At 45.4% G+C, this 20,541-nt stretch overlaps 1 protein-coding gene across 4 annotated transcripts; it reads left to right on the top strand.

Moving 5' to 3' along the window:
• Positions 1-5,317: 5,317 nt before the first annotated feature.
• Positions 5,318-19,543, top strand: znf831 (zinc finger protein 831). 4 transcript variants are annotated; one of them, XM_049023223.1, is made up of 6 exons: positions 5,318-5,420; positions 5,755-5,980; positions 7,181-7,258; positions 7,857-13,173; positions 15,249-15,433; positions 16,619-19,543. In XM_049023223.1, the coding sequence occupies exons 4-6, from the start codon at positions 7,902-7,904 to the stop codon at positions 18,242-18,244; spliced, it is 7,083 nt and encodes a 2,360-aa protein (XP_048879180.1). In that variant the 5' UTR covers positions 5,318-5,420; positions 5,755-5,980; positions 7,181-7,258; positions 7,857-7,901; the 3' UTR covers positions 18,245-19,543. The 4 variants fall into 4 exon arrangements, with proteins under 4 accessions (XP_048879180.1, XP_048879181.1, XP_048879183.1 ...); XM_049023224.1 differs by having other exon boundaries at positions 5,341-5,420; positions 5,550-5,980; XM_049023226.1 differs by lacking the exon at positions 5,318-5,420 and having other exon boundaries at positions 5,500-5,980; positions 16,619-16,991; positions 17,433-19,543.
• Positions 19,544-20,541: the final 998 nt, after the last annotated feature.

Here is a 20,541-nt window from a genome sequence, read left to right as displayed (position 1 = left end):
AAATTATATATATATATATACTATAAGGTATTATTTGAGTTTCTTCTCTAGTGCGTCCTTTTATCCCCTGGCTTCGAAAATAACAATACTCCAATACTCCAAGTCTCAGTTTAAATGCCATTAATGGATCACTGTCTCCATAACTGCACTTGCCTCGTTATTTTGATTTGATTAGTCCCTTTGAGTCTGTGCTGCTATCTGCTACCCAATTGTGAACATTACAAAACTATTACAAAGTTGGGGGGGGAATGGTGCCTGCTCATTCTGCCCATGCTCTCCTAATGTGAAAACACCCACCCACGCAAAAGTGCACTCTGAATGTTCTCACTTCCTTCACGTGGCTCCTCAAACTGGTCCCACTGCTGTGATCAATAACAGGACCCTGCTCGCTGTGTGGCTTTAGCTTCTGCTAACCTCCACATGCCCTTTTAGCACCATGACCTCCTGGATAATGCTAGCCTCAGATATCAACTTCACACGGAGCATTTGCCAAAATTCATTAGGATATTCCATACAAGGCCTGTGGTTGCCATGCCAACACAAACCTTGGTTCCTCCAGAGGAATAGCCTCCAGTTGCCTTGGAAACCAAAGAGTCTGAACAGAGTCCCAGTGAAAATTATATGATAACAAATTGTTGACTGGCCTGTTGACTAATGTTTGGCATTATTTTGTAGGGAGGTGGAATAATTTGCACCTTGACATGAAGGCAACACATGAATTCTTCATGAAGATTTCGTTTTTATGTTGTACTGGATAACATATAGTCTAAACATTAAAATGATAAATTACAGTAAATCACATTGTAATATATTGTATGTTCCTGAAATTCAAACATTTACATATATTTATTTTTTTATTGATTATATTTTTAGACTTTACTTGATATGTTTTGGCCAGAAATATTGTAGACACTGGTAGAAAAGCCGATGTTGCTGATCTCCAGCTTGAAAACTGACCATTTTTACAGGCATATTGTAATCTCAGCAGAATCACACAAATCTATTATTGAGTTTGATTCAGCAAAGGGCTATAGCTTGTATTTTTGTCAGCTTGTTGAAACTGACTTGAAATAATATAATCTGTTATTCCGAAAGATACAAATTCTGTTCTTCGTTTATCTTCAGTGACAAACAACAGAAATTGTATGAAATGTGGGAGGATATTCCAACACACAGATATACTAGACAGTTAGAGTATCTATGAACATGTTTCATCACAATAATCTGTATAATAGTACTGGAATAATTTTGTTAAAGATTACTTCATACATCCAGTATAGATGAAGATGTACCGGGTAGAACCCAAATTTTCCCCCAGAATTGCCAAGAGTTAGACCAGCTGTTTGTTCAGGGCAAAGGTATAGGTTTGGTTTCAACACTGGTAGGGATCAAACCAGCTCCGAACTCTCTGGCCTACCGAACATACACGGTGCTCCCACAATATTGGTAGGGAGTCCTTTGGTTCATAAAAGCCATTCTGAAAATTACTTTTGTACAGGGTTGTTATTGTGAACCAAGATGGCGGCATGTGCAGATGTAACTCCTACTCCGTAAAATAGGTGCAAAATGCATTAAATGTAATCTAATGTAAATGTAATTAATGTAATGTTACATGTAATCTAAATGTAATAAATAGGACCGCAAAGGGTCCAAACGGGAAGACGAGTATCGGCAAAGGCACAGACAACAAGGGGACTGACTTCAATGACAGTACTTGGCCAATGAAACGAACAAGTACTTAAGTACGAGGGCTGCCCATGTTGACTGTGTCCTGTCTATTGGCGCTTTTCCACCGCCACATCCGCTGCTTTTTCACCAAAAAACGAGCCATACCACGAAGAGACAGTTTTCCATTGTAAATTATCCAAGCCATACCCGTACCCATACTGACATCGGCCTACGCTGACATCAGCCCCTGGAAAAGCACCATATCACTGCACATTATGTAGATATTTAGCACCACGTTCCATGCAACGTTATTTTGCGTCACAGCATGCAAAATGGTGCACCGAATATGGTTCATGTGACGATAAAGCCCCACTTGACTTATTTTCACACTTGTGAGCTTTCTGGTAGTTTTAATAAGCCTGATCATTCTTCTCTGACCCCTCTCATTACAAGGGATTCTTGGCCACTGAAATGACTGGATTGATTGGACACTTATTGTTTATCACACTCTTTGCTGTAAAGTCTAGAAACCGCAGTGTGTGAAAATTCTAGGAGGGTGGCAGTTTCTCAGATGCTGGAACCACCACATTAAAAATCACTTAGGCATCTACGTTGTTCTAATGCTTAGTCAAGCAGCCAGTGAACTTCTTGACCCTGTCTGCATGCCATGTGCATTTTAGCTGCTGCCATGTGTATTTTACCTGTTTATAGGGACATGCTGTTTGCATTAGCAGACGGGTGTACATAAGAAACTGCTGAGTGTATATTATCAAGTGCAGAGCAACTGGACAGTTTCTAACGCAGACTAAGTGAAAGACCACATCTAATTCTCTTACATTTTTCAAACACACACGTGAAACTGCTTTATAGTTTCAACTCATCAGTTTTTTTGCTTTCAAGACAACAAATGTATTTGCAATAACAGAATTCAATGAATACTTCAATCTATTGTCTTGTACAGCTTTGCATTTTTGCACTATACAAATAATCTTTATATTCTAGCTTATTTACTGGTGCATTATGATCTATTGCTTTTAGTTTCTTTTTATTCTAATAGTAATTTATTATTAGTGTGTTAAGAACTGTAAGCTATTGTAAATTGCTGTACCTTATTTCCTTTCTGTATTAACAGAACCTGCTATAACACCCAGTTTTCCCCTTCTGGTATACAGTGGGGTTATCAATCAATCAATCAATCAAAGTGCATGCTTCTGAGTTGGTTTTTGCTGTTCCTTGTGCAGTTACCTTAAAGAAACAGGAAGGTGCTCTGTGGACAACAGTGCTGGTACTTGGGCTCCGGGGCCACATTCAGCAGCCCACTGTTCCACTCTGTGCTTCCATAGTCCCTTTTAGGTCATTTGTTCACCCAGAAATAAGAGGTTCCAACCATGAAAGCTTTTGGGTAGGTTGGGAGCCAGTAACCTAAATAGCATCCCTGTTCAACAGGAGGCGGTGAGAAACAGGTATTACATTTGTTTAAGAGCAAATCGGTGTTAAAAGCACAGCTCTCACCAGCTGGGTGACACAGTGTCTGTGACGGGCATTTCAGCAGTATTTTTATATGCTTCTAGTGGAACGAAAATGTCATTCTTCTTGGTAGATTAGTCTTAGTCTTACATTACTGTGCTTCCTTTTGAAGATGTGGTTTGAGGCTGCTGTGAGTTCAGAGATGGGATGGCTGGGCGTGGCAAACAGAATGTCTCTGCTTCATAAACGGGGGCAGAGACACAGCAGACAGGCTTTCATTAGCGTGCCAGTGCTAAGGATTAATTAGGAGTTCAGGTAATTGCCGAGAGCTTCAGCAGGGAGCAAAATAGCTTATTTCACTTTTAAATGAAGAAACTCAGATCGGTGTGTATTAGTTTAAGGGAACATCTTCACTGGGGTCATGTCAGCTTGAGGTGACAATGGAAGGAAGAAACTGCTGCTGTCCACTCCGGGGGTGGCATGGTGGTGCAGTGGTTTGCACTGTTACCTCACACCTAGATCCAGGGTTTGAGTCTCTTCCAAGGCTCCATGTGTGTGGAGTTTGCATGTTCTCCCCATGTCGTCATGGGGTTTCCTCCAGGTACTGCAGTTTTCCTCCACAGTCTAAAATCATGCTGAGGCTAATTGGAGTTACTAAATTGCCCGTAGGTGTGCATGTGTGAGTGAATGGTGTGTGAGTGGCTGTTCCTCGCCTTCTGGCTATAGTCTCTGGTATAGGCTCCAGACCCCCCACCCCCCGGAACCCTGAAAAGGACAAGGGGTTTCAGGAAGTGGATGGATGCTGACCACTCATTTTACACACCACTAATGGGGACACAATGAGCCTGGAGTCCATTCCAGGAAACGGAGGTCACTTTGCAGAGCACAACCTCATACTCAGTGAACAACTTAGACACACTAGTTTACCTAGACCACATGTTTCTAGACTGCAGGAGGAGCTCAGAGTAGCTGTGCAAGCACTCAGAGAACATGGAAAAGAGAGCCAAATCAAGCCCAGGACCCCGCAGGTGTCAGGCCACTGTGCTGCCATCGAGCCACTGTCCTCCATTAAGAAGGTCTACTTTTAGAAATGCCTGTCTGCCACCTTCTTAGCAGGTACCTGTGGGAAAGCCTGGTCAGCCCAGCAAAGACAAATGCGAGATTTGGGGATGTGAGAACAAAAGAAATGCTTTGTTTGGGATTTCCTGTTTTAAGGACAGACTGGAGCGAGGAGTGAAAGAGAGAAAAAATAACTGATAAATACCCAAATATTGCTGTTTTTTTTAAGGTTGAAAAAAGGCAGATGAGGCACTCAATCATGGAATTAATATTGAAAGAAAAATGTTCTGGTTCTGTTGTCAGTGAAAATACACATGGATTTTATTTTTATACAGCACGCAAATGAGTGATAAATGGAACAAATTGAAACAAATCAGCAAAACAATTATGTATGCCGAATTTTCTGTACAAATTCTAAAGGCGAAGATTCAATTTCTTCATGAATACACTGCGCATTTATTTTTCTGCAGAATTATGCATTTCTGTCATCCTTTTTGTGTCTGTCTCTCTCCAACGCGATGTTACAGCCCCAGACACACCCACACGCTGAAACAGCACGTGGCCACAAAGCTCGGAGGCTGCCGTCGAATTAAAGGAAGAGAAAGCTTTGTGACTTGAATTGCCCCCACCCTTACGCAGAGTTCATGCCACAGAGACTGTTGCTACACCCACCCCAGTCCTGCCACCTCCCATCTCCCTCAGCCTACGCACACCTCCACAGTCTGAGTGCAGATGGACGTTTCGGGAGGCCATCACGGGGGGGGCTGGAGGTACGCCAGTACGTCCACGCCACCCCCCCAGCGCCGATCTGATCTGCAGCCCTTTCAGGCCGCTTGCTGCAGCAAGATGCTAACAGAATTCTCTGTAGAGGCTTGCAGGGTCACACAATTTGCCCCCCCCCTCCCCCTTACTTTACCTCACCCGCTTACTCCCAACGCCAAACAGGTTTGACATTTTGGCAATGAAGAGGCAGGTAGACCTCCCCCAGAAGCACGCTACACCCACACACTGGCTTGCACCCCTCTCGAGTTCATGTGTGGGTGTGTGTCTGCGAGTGCGTGCGCTGGCGCCCGTGTGTGTGCGCGTGTGTGTGCGCGTGTGTGTGTCTGTGTGCGAGTGAGTGAGCAGGAGAATGAGAGAGACAGTTTGCATGCCAGAGTGAGAAGTGAGGACTGATTCACGAGATGAGCAGTGGCTGGCCGCCTGCATGCACTGCGAGCTGGAAGGTAAGCCCCCCTCGCCTGTCACTTCCCCTTTCTGCTGCCGATCCTCTTGTCACTTTCAGTTCTGCTCACTGTCATTGTCCCCCCATTTACCCATCCCAGCTCATCAGTCTTTCACTCTCCTCTTTACAGCTTCACTCCCGCTGCCAGACTCCCCAGTAACAACTTCGGAACCGACCTCCTTTGTTAAAAAGTGCTGCATCTCTCTCTCTCTCTCTCTCTCTCTAGCCCTCTCTCTCTCACTCACTGTCTCTCTCTCTCTCTCTCCCCATTTCATCTTCTTCTTCGATCATTTGCATAGAGGATGTGACAGGGTTTTTCTCTTCGCCGTTGCCAGTTCCCCTGAAAAGACGAAATCAACAACAAAACCTAAAAGGGAAGGAGAAGCAAAGTCGTGACAAAGGCGAGAGTAGCAGTGGACGGGGTTCACGTTGTGACACTCTGCCACAATGCGTTGCCGGGCTCCGTCACGCTCTCAGCAGTCCCGGGCCAGTCACCGGAAGGCCATGTGACCCAGAGGAGGACTGAGTGGCTCAACTCGCCAGCATGACCCAGCGGCACCGGTGAGTGACCCCCCTCCATCTACAGCACCTCACAGTACTCATTCATAAATACTTGTGTCCGGAATAGTCTGCCGTCCAAACCGATGGACTGTGAGCATAACACGGTGGGGGGGAGTCTACAAAGCATGCAGCCCAGAAGTGGGTGACGCCCAGAGCTACCCCCACACATGCCCGTCCCAAAAGTGAAACTTAAGGGTGATGCCGACAGCTCAGATGGTAGCTAATCTGCAAACCATTGACGTTTTTTAAGTTGCAAAAGTTTTACCTATAGAGAAACAACTTCAAGTACTGACGGTTTGTGTTCCATTTTTGTTCATTTCACAGCATGTTTTCAGTTCCACGTAGGAAATAAACGGCGTGTTTTTCAGAAAATCTGCCGTTAGTGCCAGTTGAGACAAAAGATTGATTTATGACGAAAATTGCAACCTATGACTCCAGAATCATTTCTTGTAATTTAGTTTTATCATTGGACCTATGGCTAGAGAAAATGTAATTTATTTTATTACTGGAAAGAGTCCATTAAGAAGAAATTAATTAAATTTGTAGATATTCCTTCGAAAATGCAACATGCCTTTATTTAGAATAAAGATTCACAACTGTTCTCCAAGAATGGGAATTTAAATGGAAGAAAGGTGTGAAAAACAGAGCTTTAAGAAATGGAATATGCGAGTACTTCCTCATTTTCTTTCATCTGAACAGCAGGGATTTACATATGTGAGTGAACAGCATCACTTGTGTAAGACAGTATCTGCAGGAACATCATGACTGGCCCGCATGCAAATGAGGAATAATGTAATTACTCACCACTTCTGTTGGGACTTTATGACAAATGATCTTTTCAGCACATAACCAGGGACAAGTTACGTGAAGTGATTTGGGAGGAGGGGGGGATCTATCATCATTCAATATCTGCACGGCACTCTTATTTTTAGCTGCCTTACATAACTGTTAATCAACAAGTAGCTGACAACAGTGAATGGAGAACCAAAAGACATCAGACAAGAATTAAAGTAATGAAAGCCACTTAGATGCCATTTACTTGATGAGGTGTTTTCTAGAGCAGAAAAAAATAATCAAATTTTGCAACCCGCGTGTCACTGAGGTGTTAATTCTGCTTATGAGCTTTTATGATCTATGTGTGATCTGGAATTGTCATGCTTACTGATATGTGTTGATTCATTTATTTGTCTGGATTTTTAGGTTACTGGGGACCATTCATGGAACAGTTTCAGCACACAGTAACAAAAGGGCAATCATTCACCTGCACCAGGTCTCTCGGTGAGTAGGCAGTGCTGCAACCCTGCACGCACATTCCAGTAGACAAAACAAATTACAGTTTCTGATCTCTGAAGGTACTTGGGGTTCTCTTCCTTTCTCTGGTGAGTCATACTAACCACACGCAGTACTGTGTGCGATAGCATCTCCATCGGATGATCTCTGCACTGAAAGGCTCGTCTAAGTGCAGTCGGGGGCGAGGAAGAGCGAAATGATTTCTGCCATGTTATAGCACCTGCTTCTTCAGACACATTCCTCTCTGCCACATCGCTTGATTGGTTCTGTTTGCATCAGCTGTCACCAAATTTATCCTCAGATAAGAGGCACAGGAACACATAAACAATGTCTCTTAAGGGCAGGTGAATAAGGGTAAAAGGCTCCGAATGTAACTTTTGACAGAATGAACCATTCCACAGCTATTCTGCAGTCAAGTCTGTGTCGCCCAGTTAGTCAGAAGTACAACATTGTCTATAACGCATACTTACATAAAGTGTGTCAGATAACAGCTGATTTGAAACATTCCATTTTAGAAAGTGGAATGATAACAGTGTACAGGCTTAGCGAAGTCCTAATGAAAACTGTTTTTTTTTTTTCTTTGCAGGTAATTAGCATCTCTAGCCAATAATGTGAAAGGAGTGTTGTTGCCATGGAGACGAGCAAGCAAGGCTTTGTTGAAGCTACAGCTCCCTACAGCGTAGTGTCAGCACAGAGGGAGGACACAATGCACGGCGTTCAGACCACCCTCCCGACGGTGTATTTCCACACGCTGGGGGGGCTACCGCTGTATGCACAGCCGAAGCCCTCCGGTGCTCAGGACCCGCTGGCATTTCCTCTGTCAGTTTCCCAGCCGAGCCCCAAACAAGCCCTCTCCCTTCTGACGCTCCACGTTGCTGGCGGGGTGCACCTCCAACAGTCTGGTCAGAAGCCAGGGGTCACAGCTCTAGCAGTCAGGCCCAAGTCGGCAGGGAAGCACATGTGTTCCTACTGTGGGCGCGACTGCCTGAAACCCAGCGTCCTGGAGAAGCACTTGCGCTGCCACACCGGAGAGCGGCCGTACCCCTGCACTACCTGCGGCGTGGCCTTCAAGACACAGAGCAACCTCTACAAGCACAAGCGCACCCAGGCGCATGCTCGACTCTCCTCCGACTCCTCAGAGAGGGACAGCCTCACCAGCCAAGAGAGCGTGCAGGGCTCCAGAGATGTCTGCTGGAGCATGTCCTCGCTCGAAGGGCAGTGTGAGGGCTCCAGTAGCCTGGAGAAGGACGTCAGTGTCCCTGTGACTAACTCCAGCTCCACAACCAGCATGGTCCAGGTCTCTCCTGGGCAGACTGGACATGACACTGGATGGGGTCTCCAGAACGCTGCTGCTGTGGGGCTCATTCTCGTCCCTGCGAATGGAAACCAGGAGCCACATAATTCCGCGGTCCAAAGTACCGCGCACTGTGTACCTCATGCGACACAGCAAAAACATGAACAAGGCGAACACCCGGCGCCTCCTGTACCAGCCCGTCATCTTTCGCTTCAAAGACAGGAGGCTACGTTTTTCTCCAAGCAGTGGGACTCTCGTATGTCTGGAGGAAAGTCTCAAAACCACGACAGCACTGACTCCGGCTTCTCTGAGAGCAGTGAGCAGCACTGGAGCCCCAGCCCCAGCGGTACTCTGCACGACCACAGCATGGAGTCCTTAGCTGAATTCGGCACTGAAGAGCAAGACGAACTCAGAGCTCCACAGAGCAACACCAACTCTGGGGCCACCACCGGCAAGGGCGCCAAGAACAGGGTTTCCCTGCTGGAGAAAAGGAAACTAGAGGAACGTATCTGCAAACTTATATCAGAAAATGATGCGCTTGTAGATAATAATAATAAGCACTTAGAGAATGTAAGGCCTCGGAAGACAATGCCATCGAAACAAGGCAGCATTGACCTTCCCATGCCATACACATACAAAGACTCATTCCATTTTGAAATGAAGAGCAGTAGACACAGTATCCCAAACACAGACTGGCAGAACTCAGAGAAGCAATTGAAGCAGGCTTTGTACAGCTCAGTCCCTACCCAACGATCCCTGAGCTTGGAGCATGCACCTTTGGTGAGGAGCAGCTCTCTTCCCTTTAACGTAGGTAGCTCAGGCTTTGAGAGAGCCAGTACACATGGTTCTTACCAAGCAGAGAGTACTCAGCAGAGTGGACGAAACAGGATGGGGCAGGTGTATCCAGGGGACTTGCTTATGAGGTCCATGGACCAGCCAACCCCACACCACAGATCTTTGGTAAGGCAGAAGGCTGTTGACGGGTTACCTGCAGCTGATTTCCCTAATTTGCCATCTTCTGAGGAGCACTTTTCCAGTGGCTTTGGTGGAGAAGGGAATTCTGTAGAGCCAACAGGTGAGGCAAGTGGTGGAAAATTCCGGCGAAAAAAGCTGCCGAAGTTTTCCTACAACAAATGGTACATGTATGGAGATGGTACCTTCAGGAAGCTTTGCAATATGGAAAAAGGCTCAGATAGAAATGCCTTTAGAGCAAAGAAGTCTGGGAATAGCATGGAACAGGATAAGGGACAGGAGATCCACAGTAAGAACACAGGCTCTTTTAGAGAAACTCAAAACTCAGGGATATCTACCCCAGATCTCAAATCGGATGCCAACAACATGGATTCTGCATGCAACCCATCTCAAGTTCCTCCACATCTTCCCCCTAGTGGCTGTGTTACCTTAGACCAAGCAGCTAGCAATCCTGATGCATCAAATGCATTTCTCCAAAAGCGAATTCTGAGGAATCCCACAGTCTCAACACAGCAGAGTGTAACCAAGCAGAGCAATATCCAGACCTTAAGCAACAAAAATGACAGGGGGGTGAAAGAGCTTGATTTGGAAGAAGAGAATTCAGAAGCTCCCTCTTCATCCTCCCAAGGAGGAAGTCATCTTCCCTCAGAAAGGAAGAAACAGAGGACAGATGAGAACATATGTATGCCGGTTGAGAAGACGGATGTAGTTACCACCTCACTCTGTGCCAAAAGTAAAGAGGAAGAAACTCAAAATCAGTGGCTCCCATTTATTAGTGACCACACTACTGAGAAGTATACCAACATCCCAGAGTATACCAAGAGTATACCAGAGTATACCAACATCCCAGAACAGAAAAATACTGTGATGTCAAAGGATAAAATTATGGATTTCAAAACCTCCCCTTTTGACCACCAGCTGAATCACAAAAATATTCAGCTCCAAGGATATGAGTCTTCACCATCCCAAGAGAATGTTCGTAGATTATCTGCCCTGACAAAATCCAGTTTCCTACCAAAATACCAGCTAAAACTGCCACAGTCAAGTGACTTAATGACATCAGCCTCTTGTCTCACAGGTATGGAGCAAAGTTTACCTTCGACACAGAACCAACAGGTAACAGAGAAACCTTTTTCCTCAAACACCCCAATGACAGGAGAGGGACAAACGTTTGCACCAATTATAGCTTCATTAGAGACACATATAGACAAGCCATCAGGCACTGCTGTAAACAGGCAGTCACCTCCCACTTCAGCAAGTTCAACAACCTCAGTTATAGGAAATGACCATATTACTGCAGTCACTCCTATCTCTGCTCATTCCAAAGATAGCTACTTAAGTCCCTCCTCTCAGATCATGCAATATAAGGGAAAAATGACTTTATTAAATAGTGCGAAACCTAATGCTGCTGAAAGCAAAGGTCATGACAGAGAACAGGCTGGGGACATACATATATTTCTTGAAATTTTTTCTGGAGAACAACTGTCAGTCACAGAAACTCAACGAGAGTCTAAACAGGAAGCTGTGTATAGAAAGGATATTTTGCAAGATATGAACTCTCCTAGTACATCTGCAGGCATTCAAATGCTTTGTGCAACACAAAAGCCACAGGAAAGAATGGCTGCTGAAGTGCAACCTCCTGTCTCTACTGCAGAGAAAACTACTAAAGAAATAGTACCAAGTGGTGAGGCGCCCAGTATGCCATTGAGCTGCCTCTCTTCTGACTGGGGGGGCGTGTTTCGTACAAAGCAACACAGATACCCTGATGAGCCTTCACAGAGAAGCTCAGTGCATTCAGACCTCAGTGTCATACCTCTACGGTCTTGCACAAATCACTTCACTCAAAGAGACAATGCTGAGAGATTGCAAAACAAAGAACATTCCAGTTCAAACCTGGACGAAACCAGCACTGCAAACCAAGAGGCCTCGATGCAGAAACATGGAAGGTGCGTCAGCTGCACAGATGCTCAGTCATTGAATCCTCACATTTGTCCATTTCAAGAAGATGTAGGGCAGATATCCAGTGTTTCCTTGGAGACATGTGCTGCAGACAAGCCGTCAGAGGGTGTGATTGAAACCGCAGAAGCAGCTGAACAACTGCCTGTCTGTCGGCAGGATGCTCCATCTCTACCAACTCCAGTATCTGTTCCAGGAGACAGGAAGGTCGGACCGTATTCGCCCCGCAATCACAAATCATCCAGTGTGAAAGCTCTGCGGCAGGCACACGTAAATGCCCCACAAAAGCTTTTTACAAGCGATGAAGCTACTGAATCATCTGGAGGATCCAGTCCTGGTCCAGCTTCAGTACAGCAGCAGCACCGGTTCAGAGAAATGGCTTCAGCGCTGCAGAACACAGTACGTGCTACCATCGCACCTTTACAGTTGATCGACGCCAAAAAACCGTCTCCCTCCCAGTGCCAGGAGCAGAAAATGTTTACCTGTGAATCCCAACATCCACTTTCACCACCGCACGCCTCTCCTAGTATAATTCTTCCATTACACCAAACAACATGGAGCCAGTCTCCTGATGCAGCGCTAACAAGCCAAGAAGGTCTCGATTTGGCCAAGAAAAGAGGTACTAGAGATGGACAGCAAACTCTGAAGATCCCCACAGACTCATCCATCAGCAGCTCTGATGTTAAAGCTCTGGTTGGAGTTACGCCTGAGACTTATCATTGCAATGCCTGGTCCTCACAATATGAGGAGAAAGAAATATTTTTGTTAGGTCCTAATTCTGCTGGCTCGGGTGTAACAAAATCTGGAGAAAAGCCCCAGCTTTTCAGTCCAAATGAGAAGCTAAAGGTGTCACAGCATGATGTTGCAGAAACAGGGTCATCAGTCCTTGCTCCTCTAAGTGTTTCAGCAGCACAGAGGGATGAAAAAGACCTAGACGACCAAAATGCTTTTTCACATTGTACTTTGACTGGGATGTTTTCTCAGGCTTCTTCCAAAACCCTGCCAACATTCCGCCAACAAGTGATGGACCCAGGAACATCCCACGTCCAACAGAAACATACCCCAGCAGCTAACATGCATGTGTCTCCCCCTGCGACAACAGAGACTGTCTCAAGGAGTCTGTTAGTCCACGTCGTCGCCCAGAACGATATACTCAGTGAAGGACTGCCATTTCATGTCGGAAATATAAATAGTGCATGTGAAAATGATGGAATTACTCTCAGTCGAACGCAACCAGAACAGCACAGAGAAGCTTCACCGGTTTCTCTCTCACTTACCTGCACAGATAAACACAAACTCCATCGTAATTCAGCAACCTGTGCTGGCACCACTACTGGGTCATCGCGGGCAGACAAGCCCCAGCCAATGGCAATTGTTCCCGTGACTTCAGACGTACACTGTCAGACAAAACCTGAGCCTTCAGACTCACAGCCAACCCATTCTGTAGGTACTAGTCTTTGCACAAAAAGCATGGTGATGGTCACCAGCAGTATCTCTCAGGATCGCTCTGCATCGCAAGGCACGGACCACAACAGCCTGGGGGGCGTCCGGGAAGATGCAGCAGCAGCAGAGGCCTGCTACGCCTCCAACGCTTTCCCTACACTAGAAAACCCGCCTGCCGATACAGGTGTCTACAGACATGTGGACGTGTGCATCACCAGCCATGATCCAGCTGCAGCAGGTATGCGTTATTATGACAAGGACAAATTATTGTTGAGAGATGATTATAAAACCATACAACGAAAGGCTTACGCAGTAGGTAGGAGCTGCGCAGACTTGACATCACTGCAATTTGATTTCATTCCTCAGGGAGAACAATTTTGATAACCTGTACTTAATGTCGAATACTGAAAAAATGAAAGACTATCTGTCAAAAAGGCAAACAATTACACATTGCATTCACTCAGCTGCCAATCTTAACTAGAGTGACAGGCATGGCTGTTGGAACTATAATGCAATAGACTCAGAACAATAGACATAACAGAATTAGTTATTCTAATAATTAGCCACATTACTGCAATGGTATAATATGGGTCTGCACAGTTTGCTTATGTGTTATTTTGTCTAACATCTAACATATTTATGCAACAAGATGTCCACTGAAACTTGCAAGAACACCATGACTATCTAGTTTTCCACTCTTATTGTTGCTCCTGTTTTCTATATGCTACAGCATACAGTTTCAAATTGCAAATGGCAGATTGGAAACATTCAAAAATGCCTACTGTAATCCACACGCGAGTGTTCAAGTGGCGTCCTTCTCTTTAATCACCACAAGGTGGCAGCAAGAGTAAATCAATTTAAAAAATAGGTCCATTTTCTACGTCAGGTTAATGTTGAAGTTTTGTTTTACACTCAAGAAAATGGCAAAAAGAATAAAGTCAAAATAATTAATGAAACGGTGTGATAAATGTAAAATTAAACATACTAATGCTTTAAAATTTTTCCAATATCTTTTCCACATCTTAACGACAAAAGGATGCTCATGTTATAGGCCAGTTACTAAATATTTTTTCTTGCCAAAAGAATTTCTCAGATTCTTCTGCTTTGCAGTTTAGCTCCATGAGCATTAGTGGAGTGTTTTATTTATGGAAATTGATATAAACAGACAAGTATGATAAGGTTTCTTCTGCCCACCACAGAAGTATATTTTATTAACATCAGATTTATTTTTGCCCTCCCATCCCCACAAATACCATGCTTTCCCCTGCTTTTACACTCCAGGAAGTAGCAAGGCATTGATGAATTTGTGAGGTTAAACTAAACAAAAAGCCAGTTTTTTTTTTAGCTTTTGATCCTCTTACAGGGTGTCAATATGACTCCGCGGCAATTCTAAGATTTTTGTCTCTAAAAAGGTCAAAGGTCAAGGGAATTAGTCACAGCAACTAATCAGGAAAGGATCAAATGTCCAAAGCAGGATTTGAGGTGAAGGAATTCTTAGGGGGAGTGACTAGGGAAAACAAAAATGAATTTTTAATCCATAAATGTCTAGGGGATGCCATCAAAATAAGATGATTGATGAAGCGACGCTACAGCCTGTGACACTGAGTGATTCTCAGCTGTCAGCAGCATGCCGGCTGTACATCTTAATCCCCAAAGTTGTGGACAGCGCCCAGCGACAGCCTGACTGAAAGCCAGCTTGATTGATCTAGTGTTCTCCGGATGGCCAAAGCGGAAGCTACAGGAGGGAGATCTCAAAGGGATTCATTAGACAGCAGAGAGCAGAGTTTTGGGAAAAAGGTGCGGAGATGTAAGGGCTGCCCCCAGGCGAGTCGCTGGACACGTGACCTGAAACGTAAATGCAGGCGCCTTCCAGTGAAGAGAAGCACAGAGGACCAAGCACTGCTTCAGCCAAACCAAATACACTCCATGCATCAGAGCAATTGCTTTTCATCATCACTGTTTTTCTCTGTGGCGGTTACATAGTGTATTGGACCGTATGTTAGCCTGTTGTTTCTGAATACCACTGTGTCAGAGCCATTAAAACCTTTGTTATTGTTATGATTTAATGACAGAGTAAAACCATTAGAGACTTGGACAACAGTGGAAATATTATACAGAATATTATCAGATTTTTTTTTTTGCTGATTTCACATAGGCAGTTCAGTTTTTCTTACTTTGAGCAATTTATATTCCATAAATTACCTGATGGATTGATCTTAGGGAGAGAAAATTGTGGTGAACCATTGTGGGCTATGAAGTAGACTGTAGTGAATTCCTGGTTTTGGGATTTGTGTTTCTCTGTTGCACATGGAGGACTCCTCAGTGGCGTGGACCTGCGGGCGAAGCACGCAGCCCAGGGTAACGGAGAGGCGAGGGGGCAGCAGAGGCAGCTGGAGGGAGGAGAGGAGAGGGAGACGAAAAGCGGAGGGAGGGGACTGCAAGATGGGGGCAACCTTGACGCCTCGCCCACACCAGGGCTGAAGCAAGGAGGCCCCACAGTAAGACCCTTAATGCTGAGTGACAAGCATCAGTCACCCCGCCCTGCAATGGCAAGAGAACAGCTTAACGATACCAGTGTGCTTGCAAAACCTTGTTTATCATCTAAAATGTTAAAAATGTGTAAAATGTTACACAAATAAGGTCTCATAAGGCATAGAAAAATCTTCCAAAATACTTAGAAAACATTGGCAAAAAAGGTTTACAAAATTTAAACATGAAATGTGGTAATTTAATTTAATTTTGCTAGAATTCCAGGCATGTTTTACATGGACTTAGGAGACGTTAGGCAGCTGGATGCCTGCCCAGAGTGCGTGTCTGCCTGTCACACACATGGATTCGTGTGCATTCTCAGCCTGACACACATGCGCTTGTATAGTTCATCCATATACATCTGTCAAATCTCAGCAAGTCCCCACAGGAATAACTGAACTGAGAAAGTCACATTTAGACACCTAGGCACCATTTGCTTTTTCAGTCTGGGCACTGTTTCCGTCTGTAGTTAGCAGCTCAGCACGCACATTTATACATACCGCAAAGTGTCATGAAAGAAAAATCACAAAACACAAACCCAATGAGCTCGTTTTTAAGGAAGTTCGCTGTGTTTCGGTTTCAAAATTTCAAGTACAATAAAAATATATTCTGTTTCACATATAATAAACATTAAGATATATGAATTTGTTCTAAGGCCTGAAATTAAAATCTTTACTAAAATATAACAAAAATGGCAATAAAAGCAGTACAAAAATGACATTGCAGATTAAAACAAGTAAAGCAAAATAATCTTGATTTTCAAAATGGACCATTTAGTTGATTATTTGTCATATAGCTACTGTGATAAAGATGGTGGACATACTGTGGGCTCTCTGTAAACTTCTAACCATTGAAAGACGCACCAATTCAGGTCCTAATATAGAAGCAATGCATGTAGATCCTTATAGAAATTATTATAGAAGCAATTTCATTATACCATTTTCTTTAATATTTCTTTAAACTTAGATTAATCAAATGTATAAATTTATGGCTTCACATTTTCACTGTCTTCTAAAAGCAATATTTCTGCACTATTTTTTATATCATAAAGCCCCATATTTATTGTTCCTCAAGTGACTAATTTGACTGTCTGCCAGTTAATGTTAAGACATTCCTGGCCTCCAGGTCACATGCTATGTTTATCTGGTTTACAGGAAGGGCTGGGTGTTGAGAGAGACGCAGGTGCTAATGAAACCAGCTGGTGCGGAAGCCTCTCCCTTCAGCCAGGGGTCACCGCCCGTCAGACACCCACCCCGGATACGGCAGTCCTGATAGGCCAGCTTCAGCCAGGGGTCACCGCCCATCAGACACCCACCCCGGATACGGCAGTCCTGATAGGCCAGCTTCAGCCAGGGGTCACCACCCGTCAGACACCCACCCCGGATACGGCAGTCCTGATAGGCCAGCTTCAGCCAGGGGTCACCGCCCGTCAGACACCCACCCTGGATACGGCAGTCCTGATAGGCCAGCTTCAGCCAGGGGTCACCGCCCGTCAGACACCCACCCCGGATACGGCAGTCCTGATAGGCCAGCTTCAGCCAGGGGTCACCGCCCATCAGACACCCACCCCGGATACGGCAGTCCTGATAGGCCAGCTTCAGCCAGGGGTCACCACCCGTCAGACACCCACCCCGGATACGGCAGTCCTGATAGGCCAGCTTCAGCCTGGGGTCACCGCCGGTCAGACACCCACCCCGGATACGGCAGTCCTGATAGGCCAGCTTCAGCCAGGGGTCACCGCCCGTCAGACACCCACCCCGGATACGGCAGTCCTGATAGGCCAGCTTCAGCCAGGGGTCACCGCCCATCAGACACCCACCCCGGATACGGCAGTCCTGATAGGCCAGCTTCAGCCAGGGGTCACCGCCCGTCAGACACCCACCCTGGATACGGCAGTCCAGATAGGCCAGCTTCAGCCAGGGGTCACCGCTCGTCAGACACCCATCCCGGATACGGCAGTCCTGATAGGCCAGCTTCAGCCTGGCATGCAGAATAAGGCCATGGAGGTGAACACCCTTCAAACTCCAGGCAAGACGGAGATGTGCAGGTTACGTAAGCGCCAGAGTGGGATTGCGCTGTCACACACTTCTCAGACCTGCCCTCCAACAAACTTTCCGGTTCCAGCGAAGGGTGAGACTGGATCACAGTTAACTCCCAGATGCAGACCCGGTTTATTTTTGACCCCCGTAAAAAATGGGACGACCCAGTCCGCTGACCAAGCAGAGGCTCACAATTACAAGAAACTGAACAAGCCAGTGAAACTGAAGCGGGTCCTGCAGACCCCCCCCGATCCTCCAGCCGAAGTTTTTCGTCCCTCTTCCTGCAGCTCGATGGGGAACCTCCATCCAGTGAGTGCTGCTCAGCTGCTGGGTGAGAAGGAAAGCCAAGCGGACAGCATTGGGCACAGAACCAGCACCTCACACTCGCTTAACAAGAGGAGCCTCCAATCTCCAGAAGAGGGGCTTCAACCAGAGGAGCTGAGAACATCAGCACAAGACAAGCCTGGGGATTTGAACCGGAGATGCCTGCAGGGTACAGGTCGGACCCCTACGCAAGCCAAGCTCACCGGCTCAGCACCCAGCCAGCCAGGCACAAGTCGGTCCCCGCTGATCCGCTCACACACCAGCCCAGCATTCTGCCTCACGCCTCCATGCAGCAGAGCGAAAGGTCTGGGCAGGACGGAGGAGCTTCCTGGCAAGGCGGCACTGGGTGCCCGCGAGGAGGGGCCCGACTCCAGCAGCAGTGACGATGAAGGCAAGCTGGTCATTGAGCTGGAGTAAGACCCCCACACACCTGCATACAGAACATGGCCATACTGCACACACAGGGAAGTATACATCCCCATTCTTCCACAAACAGGCACTCAACCACTGAGCTTCATTTTCTAAAAAGCAATTCATGCATCTAGACTCAAATAGATTCATCCATCTATCCATTTTCAATACGTGCCTAACCAGTTAGTCACCATAATCTACACCCTCTCCTTGGAAGTATAGGGTGTAGCTGGACATTTCCTAATGAGAATCCCAGTCCATCACAGACTACACGGGTGGTGTATCTCACCAGCAAATAGCTAAATTGCCTTTCTATGCACCCTATGTCTTCAGAGCTCTCTCAGAAGTTCTCCAGAATCAAATTGCTGCTTGTGATGAGGGATTTTCATTCATGCATGCGCACACACACACACACACAAATACACACACACACAGGATTGTAATTATATCTTTGTGGGGACTCTCCATTCATTCCTATGGGGAAAATTCTAATCCCATCAGGATGACCTTAACCCCTACTGGCCCTAACCTTAACCATAAGTAACCAAATTAAAAGACTGTTGGCTATTGTGGTTTATTGCATTCACATATTTTTGTAAAATTTAAGTTATCCTTGTGAGCATTGAAAAAGTGTCCTCACAAGGTAAATACTTCCAGGTTTTTATAGCATTGGGGCTGGTCCCCACAATATAATTACAAAAAGGCACGCACACACACTGAGACACACACCTTGGCCACTGCTCACAGATCAGCGGGAGGGACTCGCAGCTCCTAGGCAGTCAGCCTGTCCGACCGGCGTGGCAGTCAGAGCGCAAAGCTCCACCAGCTAACCAATCAGCCACCAGCTCATTAGCCAAGGGAGGACTAGAGCCCAGAGACCGCAGAGACTCAGCGGGTGACGGAAATGGAAGCTGTTTCCTGAATCCTCTCTGTCCTCTTTGTCAGTCAGCCAGTCCTGGGCTGGTTCGATGTATGCTGTGTACAATGGAATTCCATTGTTTTGGCTACTGTTAGCTATTTTTAGCTGTTTTGTTTCCCTTCTTTAATATATCAGTATGTATAAAAACATATCCTTCTCGTCTTTTCAATAAATTCTTCAGGTTTTGTCATACTTCCTGGGAGCCGACCTCAGGACAGGCTTTTATTTGTATATGCCTTCCTTTCTAACTTGTATTCCTGTATTTCTATTGCACTGACAAATTCCGTTTCGGAAACTATTTTGACATCGCTGCCGTCCTTTTTGTCAATTGATTTGCTTTATCTGTAGATACAAAGGTGTATAAAATAAAGACATAAAAATACGCAGTGAAGCTTCTGCCTGACCAAATGAAAATGAAAAGTTTATAATTCTGAGGGTGAAGATCTGGTAACGCTTTACTTAAAGCAGTCGTCATAATGCATTATAGATGCCTTCATAATGAATTAGAATTATTTATAAAAAGGCACAACCCATTATAGCTATGTTTATTATGCATTATGAATGCTTTATGAAGCTCTCATCTATAATGCACTTTAAAAACCTTCATAATGCAGTAAAAAAATCATCCTTAATTCTTATACTGACCAATGTAATGCATTACACATTTATGCTTTAAGTATAATGGTACTGATCTTAGTAAGCAGCTTTCAAATAAATTAAGCAAAATCTTAATTTTCACTCAAAGAAAAAGCACTGAAATACTGTGTATAATACTTTTCTCTATTTAAAAAGCAAGGAATACAGAAAGTAAAAAAAATGCAGTTAGTATGGGAAAGAACAATGTCCGTGAAATAAATCCTTAATATCACTGTTATTTATAATGCTGTTTAAAGGGTGCTGATCGTACTGTTGAATGCCCCTGGCTCTTCCCTGCGTAGCTGGTGGCCAATATGCTGGAAGCAATTACAACAGTAAGCTTGATAACCGTTAACACCTGGCAGCTTCTGCATAACACGGCAGTCTCGTTTTTCCGGTCCTCGTTTCGGTCGGCTCTTCACTTCCTGTTTGCAGTAACCCAGCCGCACAATCTGTACCTTCAATATTCTCCAGCTCAAAGCAAGAGATTGACTGCCGACTGAAAGGTCAGACAGAAATCCGTCCATTTCTGCTTTCAAGTCATATACGGTGGAATAGTGTCAATATTTTCCCCTGGCTAATGGTGCAGGGGGCTCCCTTGAGTGGAGGGGAAGGAAGACCCCTTGATGTGTGTCCTTCCCGCTCCCTGATGCTCGCACTGACTGAGTAAAAGGACATTCGACGGCAGAGACTTTGAGACGTCAATCAGCTCTTCCGGGGACCAGACAAAGGGCACGGTATGAGTGAC

Source organism: Brienomyrus brachyistius, chromosome 8 (genome assembly GCF_023856365.1).
Source record: "Brienomyrus brachyistius isolate T26 chromosome 8, BBRACH_0.4, whole genome shotgun sequence".
Lineage (NCBI taxonomy): Eukaryota > Metazoa > Chordata > Actinopteri > Osteoglossiformes > Mormyridae > Brienomyrus > Brienomyrus brachyistius.
This window is presented reverse-complemented; position numbering and strand designations above follow the sequence as displayed.

Bases quoted from the DNA above. Each gene is read 5' to 3' on its own strand.
- znf831 (XM_049023223.1), top strand. From the start codon at position 7,902: ATGGAGACGAGCAAGCAAGGCTTTGTTGAAGCTACAGCTCCCTACAGC. The intron at 13,174-15,248 runs GTATGCGTTATT...TTGCACATGGAG, and splicing joins CCATGATCCAGCTGCAGCAG to GACTCCTCAGTGGCGTGGAC. The intron at 15,434-16,618 runs GTAAGACCCTTA...TCTGGTTTACAG, and splicing joins TGAAGCAAGGAGGCCCCACA to GAAGGGCTGGGTGTTGAGAG.